Source organism: Epinephelus moara, chromosome 11, assembly GCF_006386435.1.
Source record: "Epinephelus moara isolate mb chromosome 11, YSFRI_EMoa_1.0, whole genome shotgun sequence".
NCBI lineage: Eukaryota > Metazoa > Chordata > Actinopteri > Perciformes > Serranidae > Epinephelus > Epinephelus moara.
The window spans coordinates 36273609-36288869 of record NC_065516.1 but is presented as its reverse complement, the minus strand read 5'-3'; the positions used below and the strand labels follow the sequence as shown (position 1 = coordinate 36288869).

General features: G+C 43.9%; 1 protein-coding gene across 5 annotated transcripts in view; it reads left to right on the top strand.

Moving 5' to 3' along the window:
• Positions 1–13518, top strand: part of trdmt1 (tRNA aspartic acid methyltransferase 1) — a 14506-nt gene extending 988 nt beyond the window's left edge. Inside the window, exons 1-12 of one of the 5 annotated variants that reach the window (XM_050056089.1) lie at positions 1000–1104; positions 4472–4580; positions 4658–4767; positions 4886–4962; positions 5815–5886; positions 6200–6265; positions 8490–8559; positions 8648–8719; positions 9091–9416; positions 10254–10311; positions 11277–11406; positions 12544–13518. In XM_050056089.1, coding sequence (XP_049912046.1) covers positions 4925–4962; positions 5815–5886; positions 6200–6265; positions 8490–8559; positions 8648–8719; positions 9091–9416; positions 10254–10311; positions 11277–11406; positions 12544–12644 — 933 coding nt within the window. In that variant the 5' untranslated portion in view covers positions 1000–1104; positions 4472–4580; positions 4658–4767; positions 4886–4924 and the 3' untranslated portion in view covers positions 12645–13518. Of the gene's footprint in view, positions 1–956; positions 1105–4471; positions 4581–4657; positions 4768–4885; positions 5311–5814; positions 5887–6199; positions 6266–8489; positions 8560–8647; positions 8720–9090; positions 9417–10253; positions 10312–11276; positions 11407–12543 lie in introns of those variants that run through there. The other 4 variants (XM_050056088.1, XM_050056087.1, XM_050056091.1 and 1 more) reach the window with 4 other exon arrangements.
• The last annotated feature ends 1743 nt before the right edge of the window (positions 13519–15261 follow it).

The following is a 15261-nucleotide window of genomic DNA, read 5'->3' as shown; positions in this document are numbered from 1 at the left end:
GCTCCGGTTTGTTATTCAGGTTAAAGTGTGAAGAAGCAGCGGGTCTGTGGGGCAGCTGAGTGAAGTGGAGCCTGAGGAGGAAGCACCGGTTAGCCCCGGTTTCACTACAGGCAGATTCACTCGCTACAGGGGCGAGGAAATAAAACCTGAACAGCCAATCAGAGTGATCTCTCTCACCGACAAGCTCCTCCGCCGCCGATTCAACATGCTCAATCGGCCGAAAAGCCGCCAACGCCAAAGTGCCAATGGTGCGGGAAACACCGCGAAAACTAGGCCGACAGACGCTCACCGACGGCCGACCGTCGGCTTGGTGTGTCAGGGCCTTAAAAGGGGCTTGTGAGTATGTTCAGCCTGAGATGAGGGAAACAAAGCCAGTTACTATGGCAACATACTCCATGAAGCAAACCTGCATCTCAGCCCGAAGCCAATCGCCCGCTGAGCGTGTCGCAGGAAGGAGAGACACGGCGTGTGAATAAAGTCGTGGAGGACGTTGAGGCCCAGTTTATTCAGAGGCTGCTGTGTGAGGAGACATGTTCAGATCCTGTTTGGAGGAGTGTCTGTATGAAAGATACTGTTTGACCTCACACTCTCACATATATGACATATTACACATCCTGGATCATCATCATCATCATCATCATCATCATCATGTGTGTGTCTGATGCTGAGTGTGTGCCTAGTGTGTTTAATATGTGTGTGTCTGATGCTGAGTGTGTGCCCAGTGTGTTTAATATGTGTGTGTCTGATGCTGAGTGTGTGCCCAGTGTGTTTGGGCTCCATCACATTACAGCTGAATAATAATATATGAACACTGTTAATATATAAACATGCTGATGTGTTTTCTGTATGTTACACACATGAACTCATCACATGACGTCACTTCACATTACCTATTAACACGCTCTTGTTTTGTATTGTTGTGTTGTGTTTCCTGCCGCTCCACCGCTCCGGTCCAGTAGGAGGCGGTAACGCGCATGGAACTTTGTTTTAACCGCCATTACACTCCATAGAAGAAGAAGTGACAGCAGTCACGTGTCGTAATGGAGGGTGTGCGGGTGCTCGAGCTGTACAGCGGAATAGGAGGGATGCATTATGCTTTAAAGGGTAAGACTTAAGATGGTGTTACTGGCTGTAACTCGTGTGCATGTCTGTGGGACCAGTTAGAAACCAGTCAGTGACACAGGTGGGAGATCTCTCCATCACGTTGTCTCATGTTGAAACCATTGAAACCATTGAAACCATTGAAACCATTTCCCTCACTGGGAACGAAGCTTTTATTTACTTTAATTTCACAGATAAGAAACAATAAATCATGAAGACAATAAAGCCTCCACACACTGTGTGTGATTTATCCTGGCTGAAATATGAGCAGAGGAAATCTCTGCTAGCTGCTAGGCTAATTTATACAATGTAAAATGCCATAGGCTTGTGCTAATAACGTTAGCATGTTGTATTTGTGGGGAAAATGTGTCCAGATAAAGACAAGTGTTTGTCTGTGAATGCTGCGAGTTATAGTGAAGCTGATTTGTGTTTGACACTGTCTCTATTAAGCCATGTTTAATGTGCGTTTCATGTGTGTTTAATGTGTGTTTCATGTGTGTTTTGAATCAACGAAACTTTACAGCACTTCACAGAAACCTCCACCGCCGACTAGTGTTTTGGAGGTGTAACTGCAGAGTGACACAGACACACCACTGCACAAGAATAAGAGCCCGTCCCAATACCCCCCCTTGGCCCTAACCCTTGGCCCTACTCCTACATTTGCACGTTCCCGTGAGGGGTAGTGGTGTCCCAATTTCTTTTTGCGTGTAGGGGTAGGGGGCATAACAAGGGGTAGTGGGTATGAAACTAGCCCTTCGGAGCGAGGGATTTCAGATGCTGACTTGTGAGGGGTAGACGTCGCCATGGCTACCACCGAGCAAGACATGGGGGGAAAAAGTTCATACATAGCTAATGTTACCGTCGTCAGGTTGCTTGTTAGCTAGCTAGCTAGCTCGCACTATCTGGCGTCTGTCATCTGTCCTGTTCTACAAAATTGTCAGATTTTTCACATTACGATAACACGCCAGCTAGCCTGACTCTGCTGCCTCGTAATGTTAGCTGGTTAGCTAGCTAGCAGAAGTCCCCTGTGGTCTGTCGTTCATCAAACAAAGCATGATGAATAAAGCAAACGTGATCGGTAGGATGAACTCAACTGGAGACTCCATTGTAGATGCCGGTTGGAAATGTAGATGGCTCACAGCTTCCTGTTTAAAATAGTGACGTATGCGTGAACGTAACCGACGCGGTGACGTAGTGAGTGGTGTCCCAATTCCTAGGGAAAGATTTCTACCCCTACCCCTCGTTGCTTCATTTCGAGGGCCAAGGGGTAGTGGGCAAGGGGGGGTATTGGGATTGGGCCTAAATGATCACACTGGCGGATTTACCAAACGCCTTCCTGGGAGGTCCACTGTCCAAATCTAAAGTCCAGAGTCCTCTTTGGGCGCAGAAAAATGACCTGTAATCCATGGACATGATGATGTAAATAATAGTCATAATAATAACAATAATATGCACTACATTATTAAAGACTTACCAGCTGGCACATGACCGACCTTCACTGTTGAAATGGGGTTAAAATTACACTCATGGCCACTTTATTAGGTACACCTTGCTGGTACCAGGTTGGACCCCCTTTTTAATTCTTGGTGTCACAGACTCAACAAGGTGCTGGAAACATTCCTCAGAGATGTTGGTCCATATTGACATGATGACATCACACAGTTGATCCATGATGAGAATCTCCCGTTCCAGCACATCCCAAAGGTGCTCTATTGGACTGAGATCTGGTGACTGTGGAGGCCATTGGAGTACAGTGAACTCATTGTCATGTTTGAGATGATGTGAGCTTTGTGACATGGTGCGTTATCCTGCTGGAAGTAGCCATCAGAAGATGGGTACACTGTGGTCATAAAGGGATGGACACGCTCAGCAACAATACTCAGGTAGGCTGTGGTGTTTAAACCATGCTCAGTTGGTACTAAGAAAATCTCCCCCACACCATTACACCACCAGCAGCAGCCTGAAGCGTTGATACAAGGCAGGATGGATCCATGCTTCCATCTGAATGTGGTTTTTCCAATCTTCTATTGTCCAGTTTTGGTGAGAAAACCCGTGTGAATTGTAGCCTCAGTTTCCTGTTGTTAGCTGACAGGAGTGGCACCTGGTGTGGTCTTCTGCTGCTGTAGCCCATCTGCTTCAAGGTTGGACAAGGTGTTGTTGCTTCAGAGATGGTCTTCTGCACACCTTGGTTGGAACCAGTGCTTATTTGACTTCCTGTTGCCTTTCTATCATCTTGAACCAGTCTGGCCATTCTCCTCTGACCTCTGGCATCAACAAGGCATTTTGGCTCACTGGATATTTTCTCTTTTTGGGACCATCCTCTGTAAACCCTAGAGATGGTTGTGCTGAAAATCCCAGTAAATACTCAGAGCAGCCCGTCTGGCACCAACAACCATGCCACGTTCAAAGTCACTTCAATCACCTTTCTTCATCATTTTGATGCTCCGTTTGAACTTCAGCAGCTCGTCTTCACCATGTCGACATGACTAAATGTTAATGAGCTGCTGCCATTTGATTGGCTGATTAGATATTGGCATTAACAAGCAGTTAAAGAGTTGTACCTAATAAAGTGGCCGGTGAGTGTATGTCAGTTGTTGTTTCAACGTTAAAATGTTAAATTCTGAAAAACAAAATTCTCATGAATCAACATTGAAATTTCCAAACGATCTGTTTCAACGTTGATTCATTTTTCAGAATCAGACACATAGTTCAACAGTGATTCAACCACGGTGTGACGTAGATTCAACAGTGAAGAAACATCAGAGTGCCAACTGGGTCATTCTTGTTGGAGCCTGTTGATGCAGTTTGGTTTGATGACGCACTCACAGAACATGCACAGGCTGAATCATTTGGACTTTCTGCAAAGCTGCATTGGAAAAGTTCATGATTAAATGTGTAGCATCATGTAAGGGGAACATTTCTCTGCACATGCTGACCATGTTATGAAGGAGCAGATCTGCACACGTAGTCAATATCAATGCCTTTAAGAACCGTTCGGGAAAAAAATAAATACTATAAAAAAGAAACTAATTAAAATCCGAATACTTTGAAGTGAGTTACAGGGTCAGAGATTTCCATTCATCTCCATGGAAACACTTCAGGTCTCAACACCATGGTGAGTTTTAACCATGGATGTGGAGCTGGATGTCAGACTCACAGATGAGTTCCACTTATTTAAATTAAAAGTGCTCACTCGGCGCTGAAGGCCAAACGTTCTCTATCCCTCTGTTTGCTTTCACATTGGATGGTAAATGGATCTGCATTTGTAACACTACCTGTCACATTCACACATATATTCACACACTGGTGACCGAGGCGACCACACAAGGTGCCGCCTGCCACTCAGTTAAACATTTACACGCATTCACAGCGATTTAAGGTTCAGTATCTCGCCCATGTGGACCGGAGGAGCCAGGGATCGAACTGCCACACTTCCGATGAGTGGATTTTCAGCGTGATCTGTGGAGCTGAAACTTCAGGTGCACAGTGAAACAGTAGCTTAATGTTTTTAGAGGTGTTTTACCTGTAGCTTATGATCTGTCTTTTCTTCCTCCAGAGAGCGGCATACCGGCCCAGGTTGTGGCTGCCATCGACATAAACACCACAGCAAATCAAATCTACAAGCACAATTTCCCCGACACCGTCCTCTGGAGTAAGACCATTGAGGTGGGTGGAGGGTTCAGGCATGGCTGCTTGCATCTGGACAAACCAGTGATTTAGACTTCAATTTTAACTTTGCAGTGTTTTTACTTTTGATATAAAGTTTTCTTTATTTTTCCTTTAGGGCATAACACTTGACGACTTCAATAGATTATCTTTTGACATGATTTTGATGAGCCCTCCTTGCCAGCCGTTCACCAGGTAGGTCTTGTGTGTTTTGTATGCAGTAAATGGACGTAGCTACAGTGACGTCACCCATTGGTTTGTGGAGTCCCGTTCGAGCAGCTGCAACTGGCCCTGACACACGAGGCTGACAGTCAGCTGACGGTGATGCCCTATTCTGTCCACTGTGTCCCGCACCGTTGCTGCTCGTTTTGGGCCTATTCCACATGTTGAATCGGCGTGGGCGACAGCAGAGACTGTCTGTGAATAAAATCGCTCTGATTGGCAGTTCAGCTCTGCACACGAGAAGAGAAACAGAAGTGAGGAAAGTAAACAGCTCGAGCTCAGTCCAGAGAGAATGAGACCAAAACAGACTGGTTCCAGAAGGTCTGAATTTTTTTCTTTATCCTGTGAGCTCTTTGGCAGAAGTGTTTCCTGATGGTGTGCTGTATTGTTCACTGGCACACGGTAAATATTCTCTGATTGTGTTGCTAATGTGCTAACTAGCGTCAAGAAGGTCTTCCTGTTTCCTTTTTGCACTACGATTACAGACGACCGCTGTCTGCTGTTGTGAAGAGTTATTTCCTCTCACGCAGGCACAGAATTTATGTAACTGTAGTCTTTGCGGTGTGTTCATGTGCACATTTTTGGCCAAGACTCGGCAACATGAGGCGACACAGCTTGGGACCTTCGCTGCTGCTAGCTCTGTGAAGTCGGTGGATCAGAGCCTTAAAACGACCAAACTCTCTTCTGTAATTTACCATTTTACACCTCATCTGTCTCAAAGTTTCTTCATTTAAGAGCATAATAACTTTGTCTAAATCATCACGACAAGTGTTTTCTATCAGTCTCTCTGTTTCTCACTGAGATCTTTTGTTTTTCTCTGTGCAGGTTAGGACTTCAGGGTGACATCGCTGATCCCAGAACCAAGAGCTTCCTCTACATCCTTGATCTTCTGCCAAGGTCTTTAATCTCCAGATTTAGTTTTTTCTTGGTCAGTCTGATCCTCAGCAGTGCCTGGGAGGTGGCCTGGCACCTCTTCAGCTGCCAGTCCACCCTCCATACTTGGTCTGTATGGGGACTTGAACCGGCAACCCTCTGGTTCCCAATCTGTTTATGGATTGTGTGCAGCGGGTTTAGGTGTGAGGTGTAGATTCCACACAGCTCTATAAATGAGGCCTCAGGTGTGTTGTCTTTGTCGTGAGTCAGGGCTGGATATTTTATAAGAACAGTTCTTCTTCTTCTTCTCTTGCATGTGGCGACGGTGTGTGTCCAGGCTGTGCAGGTTACCTCGCTTCATCCTGCTGGAGAATGTGAAAGGCTTTGAGACCTCATCTGCCAGGTAACCATGGAGACTGCAAGGGTGCATCAAAAGGCCTGACAGCTGAAGGCTCTGGCTCCTGATCTACTTTTGGAGACTTTAGGGACCACGAGTAACCCTGCGTTCTCAGAGCGCAGTGTTCTGGTGGGATAATATGGCACTATGAGCTCACTAAGATATGACGGAGCTTGACCATTTAGAGCTTTATAAGTTAACAGTAGGATTTTAAATTCAATTCTGGATTTTACAGGGAGCCAGTGCAGAGAAGCTAAAACAGGAGAAATATGATCTTGTTTCTTAGTTCCTGTTAGTACACGAGCTGCTGCATTCTGAATTAGCTGGAGAGTTCTTAAGGACTCACTAGAGCTACCTGATAATAGACAGTTACAGTAATCCAGCCTTGAGGTAACAAAAGCGTAATAGACAGTTACAGTAATCCAGCCTTGAGGTAACAAAAGCGTGGACCAATTTTTCTGCATCTTTTTGAGACAGGTCAGGCCTAATTATGCGCCCATGCCGGCAATACCTGTGGCCTGATGTTTTCAGGTTGACCGTCCGTCCCATCATTGTGAAATTCTGAAAAAACCTGACTAGATTTTCTGCCATTTTGAATTTTTAGAAAAACATATTTTGGACATTTCCTCCTAAACCGGGCCGATTCGTAGCACATGAATGGACCTAACTCCACAACCTTTGGGCCAATCATCACAAAACTTGCAGGGTATGTTCAACAAAAATGATGAACCACGTGCGTTAAATAATTTTAATATGGGGCACCACCTGTTCCTAGTGATGGCCAAATGAAGCCTCATGAAGCATTTTCTTTCTTTTATGAGCCCACTAGATGGCGCTTTTTGTTCAACAAAAGGTTGAAATTCTTTGAGCCTCTCTCTTTAAACCATGAGCGCCATCTAGTGGGCTCAGAAAATAAAGACAACGCTTCATGAGGCTTCATTTGGCCATCACTACCCGTTCCAAATGAGTGCAATGGCTTTTCAAACATCAGCAAACTCTGTGGACCTTTTAAACTAAGCCTTTAATGCATCACCCCAAAATGTTTCTACAATCGACCAATAGGAAGCGACAGTGTTTCCAAAGAAGAGCGTGGCCCAGTAGAGATTTGGATGTTAACGAATGAGCTTCTGTCCGATCTTCATAAAACCTGTTGGTAATCTTTAATGCAGGTGTCATGAACTGTCAGAGGTCTTGATCTTAACCAGCTTTCAAGTTTTAAGGCCCTGACACACCAAGCCGATGGTCGGCCGTCGACCAAAGTCGGGCCGTTGGTGAGCGTCTGTCGGCCTAGTTTTTGCGGTGTGTCCCGCACCGTCGGCACTTCGGCGACGTCAGCTTTTCAGCAGATTGAGCATGTTGAATCGGTGGCAGAGCTTGTTGGTGAGAGAGATCACTCTGATTGGCTGTTCAGGTTTATTTCCTCGCCCCTGTAGCGAGTGAATCTGCCTGTAGTGAAACCGGGGCTAACCGGTGCTTCCTCCTCAGGCTCCACTTCACTCAGCTGCCCGACAGACCCGCTGCTTCTTCCCACTTTAACCTGAATAACAAACCGGAGCTAGCTGGGAGCGGCTAGCGGAGCGTTAGCCGCAGCATGACCGGAGGGAAGCACAGCCAGTTAGCCTCCGCTAGTCTCTGAGCTAGCCCCGGCTCTCCGTTTGGATCCAACCGGAGCACCGAGCCCTGGTTTGTTATTCAGGTTAAAGTGGGAAGAAGCAGCGGGTTTATCGGGCAGCTGAGTGAAGTGGAGCCTGAGGAGGAAACACCGGGACCGTCTGGATGTAATAGTCCGTGGAGGTGCTGCGAGCTCGGCTGCACAGATAGGAAACCTCTCAGCTGACAGGATGTACCACTCTCTCACTCCACGCTCTCTCACGCAGGCGCAGAACGTACGTGCTACTTGGCCGTCGGATGTAGTCCGTGTAGTGTGGTCAAATGCAACTGACACAGGGCGACGTGAGGCGACGCAACAGTTGGCTTTCGTCGCCGCTAGTTCTTTGATGTCGGTTTGGTGTGTCCGCACCTTTAAAGGTCAACGCTGATTTGAACCCCAGAATCGCTGCTTGTAGCTTTATTTAATAACTGGGATTTTTGTTGCATATTTAAACTCTGTTAGGTCTGTTATTCATCAACCACGCTTTGAAATATTTCCAATCTCACTCTTGAACCATGGTTATGGTGGTGCACAGGTGTCAGAGTGAATCTGTCCTCATGTGATGCTTCTGTTCTCCAGGGAACGTTTGGTGAAAACACTGACGGACTGTGGATACACTTTCCAGGAGATCATGATCTCTCCCACCAGTGTAAGAAAGACACACTGTTCGACTAGTTTCCTGAAGTACATCTGCACTGTAAGTTATATTTATATCACTGTTGTGTTCATAAATCCAGGTTGGGATCCCAAATTCAAGACTGCGTTATTTCCTGCTCGCCAAGATTTCAACAGAAAACTTCAGCTCAAAGGTGAGGCGTCCTGACAGTAATCCTGGTATCATGAAATGTATCATAGAAATATTTTAGTGCAAACGTGTTGGTACTAAACCTCGTGGAAACCTGCCATGTCTGTAATTGAAGAAATTACCAGGTGTTTTGGATAAGAAATTGTATATGTACAGGTGATTTGGTAGTCAGTCATTTTGATTCTTTGGGTGGGTAGTCAACAACCAACATCCAAAGAGCTCCAATAAAAATTAACGTCTTGGCAACCAGACCAGGCGTCGAATGGAGACAGGCCTTTATTTGGCAAAATGTGCAGCTACACCAGTCCACCGTTAGGACCCCGCAGTACTAGTCGTGTGTGTATATAAGGGTTTTGATAAAGTATGTAATCTTAGATTTTAGATGCCTTTCCACATCCAGCTGAGAGTGATTCCCCTGAGCAGCCCACAGTCTTGAGTCCTCCCCACCCAGGTACCTGCCAGCCAGAGGAGGACCTGCAGGGCAGTCATTTCCTGTATAAACTAGAGACAACGCTGGAAGTCCAGAAGAAGATGAGTCAGAACAACGATCTGTCCATCAGGCAGATCCAAGACTTCCTGGAACCACAGATGGAAGTAGACATGGAACAGCATCTCCTTCCTCCTAAAACGCTGCTGCGGTATGCTCTGATCTTGGACATTGTTCGGCCCACCTGCAGGAGGTCTGTCTGCTTCACCAAAGGGTGGGTACTCTTCATCTAACTGTCACTGGCTCCAGTTGACTCAGTTATTGCAATATTGCACAGGAGTAACATAATGAGTGCAAAGATAACATCTGCATCTTGGAGGGAAGGGTGCATTTAAGCTTTTCAACATTTGGATAAATCACATCAGATATAAGTCCTTCTCTTTCGCCTTTTCTGTTGCAGCTACCGTGAATATATACACCAGTCAGCCACAACATTCAAACCACAGATGACAGATGAAGTGAATAACATTGATCATCTCGTTACAATACAGAGTTCTGCTGGGACACCTTGGGTCCTGACATTCACGTGGCTGCCACCTGACACATTCAACACGCAGACCAACTAAAGAAAGTCAACATATATTGAATCAAAGTTTGAATATATTGAATTAAACTTGAGAAGCTTTAATGAAATCTATAAAAAATTCTCAAATGTAGATTTTTAAGATCTCCTCTTTTTAAACAAGTAGGTCGCCTCTCTAAAAAAATGCATTCATTATTTTACTCCTTAATTTATTTACTTTTATCAGTATTTGTAACAGTCATGCTTCAACAACCCGGCACAAGCAGTGGGCGTGTAGTTACAAAAACTCGGAGTTCACATCCAAGCAGCTCAGGAACTTGCAGAGGTTTGTGCCGGGGACACCACAGTGAGCATACACCTGTTTCTAGATGGAGTATTAGTTAAACCAGGAGTGTAAGTGGGGTGTTTGATAAACTTGTTGATAGTGTTTGTCCCCCCTGCTGTTCCTTTGTCTGGTTGTTTGATCACTCTTTAAACAGTCACACAGTAATGCTGTTCTTTGATTGTATTTATGTGTCGTTTCCATAGCTACGGACGGTATGTGGAGGGAACTGGCTCAGTGCTGCAGTGCTGCACGGAAACAGAGGTGAGGTTTGATTTCACGACGGGCATCGACGAGACCAAACGGTCAAGGACAATGACAAAGTGGATGTCTTAATTCTGATCAGACACGTGGCCCCTCATGCCAAATATCCAGCTGCGTGGTTTCCATGCCAACTGGAAACATGTCAGTGGAGTGCTCCTTATCAACCACGTTTAGAATATAGCTTCAGGTTGTTCTGACAACGTTTCGTGTTTTGCAGGAGTAAATGCGTGTTTAACAGCTCGCCTCCCTTCTTCTCTCTCATTAACTACAGACACGCAAAACTATCGAGGACAATGACATTCGTTGTTAATCGACATATTGAGTCAATCGTATCTGTATTTTTATACATTTACAAGTGAATTTCACAAGTCAGAGATGCAAGCTGCTCAGTGGAGAGAGACCCAGCATGATAGAGGAGCAGAAAAAGAGCTGCGTGTGAGACGCTCCAGATACAGCTCACGCACCAGAGGTCTCATTAATAAAACAATTTGTAGGATCCACACTTAAAATGTATATATGGACAAAAGCCAAAAATATTCGCCAATTTCTCTTCCCCCTGACCCTATGCATCGCCAATGTCCCATCTCCAAAGTGTTGGTAAGCATGGGTCAAAGTTTCTTCCATCCAGTCTGTTTTATAGATCACAACTTTCGTGTGGGAAGTGGCGTACACCTCTTTCAGGCTTTGTCTGTAAAATCCTTTACAGCTCAGAAAGCATCATAGTACTCAATTAAAGAATACGTACATCAAATTTGTACTTTAGTACAGTACCTGAGTAAATGTACTTAGTTACACTCCTCCACTGGAGAGTATCATCAGTGTCATTTTTACCTCACTGTCTATTTTGAACTGGTATCTGTGTGTTTATTGGGAAAGAGTGTATGTTAGCTCTGGCTGTGTGTTTTCCATCACAAGTTTGGTCTTAAATATCATTTAAAAAGGCTTTTGCTCTGTGTGCTGTACAGATGGAGAGTGTGTTTAAAGGTCTGGACCAGTGCTCTGAAGATGAGAAACTCCAGCAGCTGTCGAAACTGAAGCTCCGTTATTTCACTCCCAGAGAAGTTGCCAACCTCATGGGTTTCCCTCAAAGCTTCTGTAAGTCCAGAATCTGTCAGCTCTTAAGACTAAATCAAGGTCGGTCTCCTCAAGGCCCACTCTTCACTATAGCCCTGTTTCCACTGAGCAGTACGGTACGGTTCAGTTCAGTCTGGTATACTTGTTTCCGTTCCCACAGTGAACAGCTGTGGATGGTCCCAACAGAACGTTCCTTAGCGTCCCCATGTTTGGTCCCCCCTCTGTTGGGGTACCTAGCACACAGATCTGGTACTAAAAGGTGGAGCTGTGAAAAAATAACTTCAGTCAGTGGGCCGACTGATCTGTCCCATCCTTGTGAACACGATATCTCAAGAACGCCTCAACAGAATTTCTTACATTTGGCACAAATGTCCACTTAGACTCAACTATGCACTGATTCCTTTTTGGTGGTCAAAGGTCATGGTCACTATGACCTTGTCTGTCCTGTTATCATGAATGCAATATCTCAAGAACGCTGTGAGGGAATTTATGAAATGAACTGATTTTATATTTGGTGGTCAAAGGTCAAGGTTGATGTGAGCTTGCATCCATCCCATTCTCGTGAGCGTTATGTCGTAAGAAGAGTTTGAGGGAGTTTTTCAATTTTGGCACAAACGTCCACTTGGACTGAAGAATAAACTGATTAGAATTTTGTGGTCAAAGGTCACTGTGACCTCACAAAATATGTTTTTGGCCATAACTCAAGAATTCATGCGCTAAGTGTAACTAATTTTGACACAAATGTCTAACAGGATAAAATAATGAAGGTCAAAAGGTCAAAGGTCAGCTTGACTGTGACATCATCATGTTTTAACGTCATATCTCAGGAACAGAAGGGGAGACATTTGGTCAGATACTGAATTGGTGACTCTAATCTTGAAACTGTGCTGATTGTATAGATCTTCTGTGTGTGAAGCATCCACTGGACAGGTGGGCGGAGTCATACAACCACAGGGTGGACTGGTGGGCGGAGTCATACAACCAGGGGCAGTAGTTTTGGTTTAATCTGTTCGTCTGTTTGATGGAGACAAAATTTCTATTGATCCTTTTTCCCCAGATTCCAGCCTTAATGTGATATTGAGCTTTTTGCATATTATTGGATGGAACACATACCCAAGAGTTAATTTTGTTTCTTCCTGTGACTGAATGTGTTTGCAGCCTTCCCGGAGCACGTCACCACCAAGCAGCAGTACAAAGTCCTAGGAAACAGCCTGAATGTGGTGGTGGTGGCCAGACTCCTACAGCTGCTCGTCTCCTAGCACCTGAAGGAGGAGACCATCCTGTGTGTCATTGTGGATGACGTCATAGAGAGCTCTCGTTCCAGTGGACATGTACATAGTCTACTCAGTGTTGCAGATGTTAAATGTTGGCCAAACGCTGGAACATTGTAAGTTACATGTTTCTGACATTTCACTTCAAGCAGTACATGGCTGCACATGAATGTTTTATTTTTTATAATTATAGATTTTTTAATAATTTAAATAAAAAACGAAAAAAATAACCTGTGATGGTAATTGTTTTCATTAGTTTTTTAATTAAGTTTTTTTTTGTTTTTTTGTATTTTGTTTAACCTGATTGAAAATAATGCATTTCCTAGGTTTATTCTTATGCAGCACTGTCTATCACTATTTATCTACAGTATTTAGCACTATCTGAAACTATGATTTTACGGTAACACTTTATATTAAGGTACTGTAATAAGCGTTAATTAATGCTTAATAAGCACCAATTAACAGTTAATGAGCGCTTATAAGACAGAATAAGATGTTTATTACCATTAGTAAGACACTAAGTGTTAATTATAGCATAATTAACACAAATAAATGTGGTTATTGTTCCATAATTAACCCTTATAAATTGTAATTAATGTAAATAGACATCTTATTAATATTTAGCATAGGTTTATAAACTGTTACCAAAGTTTCTATTAAGTGCTTATAATACTCCTATAAGCAATAATAACTCAGTCAGTTATGCTGTAATAAACACTTAGTCTGGTCTTATTAATGTTAATGTTAAGACAGATCGTAACATCTACAGGCCTCCCTGCTGTCAGAGCAGCATGTGCCAAAATCTGTGGACAGAGCTCAAAGAGCAGAGCATGAAGACGGCCCAAGAATCTCACAGAGCTAGAAGCCTGGGTGAAAATCCTCCAAACAAGAACTGAGAGACTCTGAGCTGGATACAAGAAGTGTTTAGAAGCTGTGAAGATTGAAATTAAAAAGTAATCTTGCCTAAAATATTGAAGAAATGTTTCATCTTTAACCTCATGCCTTGTGTGAGTTTTGCTGGGCCGTCTTTTACCCTCTCGCTGAACACTCTCCCATAAAGGACCCAAGACAGGAGCTGGCTTTAGGCATTTTAATGGAAGCGATGTAAACCTGTAAAACAATACAAAGACATTTACTGTAAGTGCCATATAACAATCATGCAAGGTGATATATAAATGTATAGAAGCAGAGATGTGTAACTGTATCTTCACACAAATGCAAGGGCAAACATAACATAACTAGTATGGTGGGATAAACGGCTGATTCAAACCTCTTGATTATGTAGCTGTATGTGAACAAGGCCAGTAGATGGCACTAAACTGCCCAAAATGGAAGCGATATAATGAAGACAACTGAAAAACAAGTGTGACATGCAGAAGCACAACAGACGGACCTCTCATGGTAGGTTTATTGTGGTGCCACATTTTTTTCCCCATTTTGTAATAATGGAGTTAATGGTGCTCTGTGGGATGTTCAAACTTTTGTATATTTGTTTTCAAACCCGGCTCTGATCTGTTCTCCAGAACTTTACCCCCGACCTGTTGGGAGAGCTCCTTGGTCTTCATGGTGCTGCTTGCTTTGTGGTATACCTTGCTTAGTGCTGCTGCAGACTCTGGGGCCTTTCAGAGCAGAATATGTACTGAGATCATGTGACACTTAAAGGGATAGTGCAGCCAAAAATGAAAATTCAGCCATTATCTACTCACCCATATGCCGAGGGAGGCTCAGGTGAAATTTTAGAGTCCTCACATCACTTGCAGAGATCCAAGGGGAGAGGAGGTAGCAACACAACTCCACCTAATGCAGGCTGACGGCGCCCCAGATTCAAACGTCCAAAAACACATAAACCACAAAATATCTCCATACTGCTCGTCCGTAGTGATCCAAGTGTCCTGAAGCCCCAACATAAAAAGTTGTTGCTCTGACTGCCTCTTTGTGCACCACGCTCACATGTGTTCACATGCTTTTGAGCACACGTGAGCACGTTTCAATTATGTGTTTTTGGACTTTTGAATCTGGGGTGCTAAGTCCAGTGTCAGAGTCAGTGTCCTGCTACAAACACTTCTACCTTTATGCAGTTAATACAGGTGAATCCAACTCCATGTGCACAGCTGAGAAAGTAGTCCTCATAATGTCACAATCCTCAGTGAACTATCTAAAGAACATCTATGGGAATATACACAAAGTGTAATGAATGCAGTCTAATAAAACAGTCCTCCAATAAATCTCTCCATGCTTGTCAGAATGTTCAGTTTGTGTTCGTACTAGCATGTCAATCAGCTGTGCTAGGAGGCTCCAACCCACAAGACTTAAGTGTTTCTGTGACACATTTTCTTTTATTCTGGTAATAAACTGATAGTCAGTGATCAAGATGTGGAAAAGCTAGTCTGTTTTTTTAAATGCCCACTGTGTGCATTATTACTTTTTATTTATTTGCACATAGCCTATTATGGACACGTATGTATGAAGAGTATATTTACCAACCATCCAGCATTTGCACTGTCGACAATAAATAAAGCTAAAAAGCATTACTTTTTCTATTTACGTTCAGAATAGGGCTGAGCTCTTCTGATGTATGTACGATTGCAGTAACTCTAAACCGCCA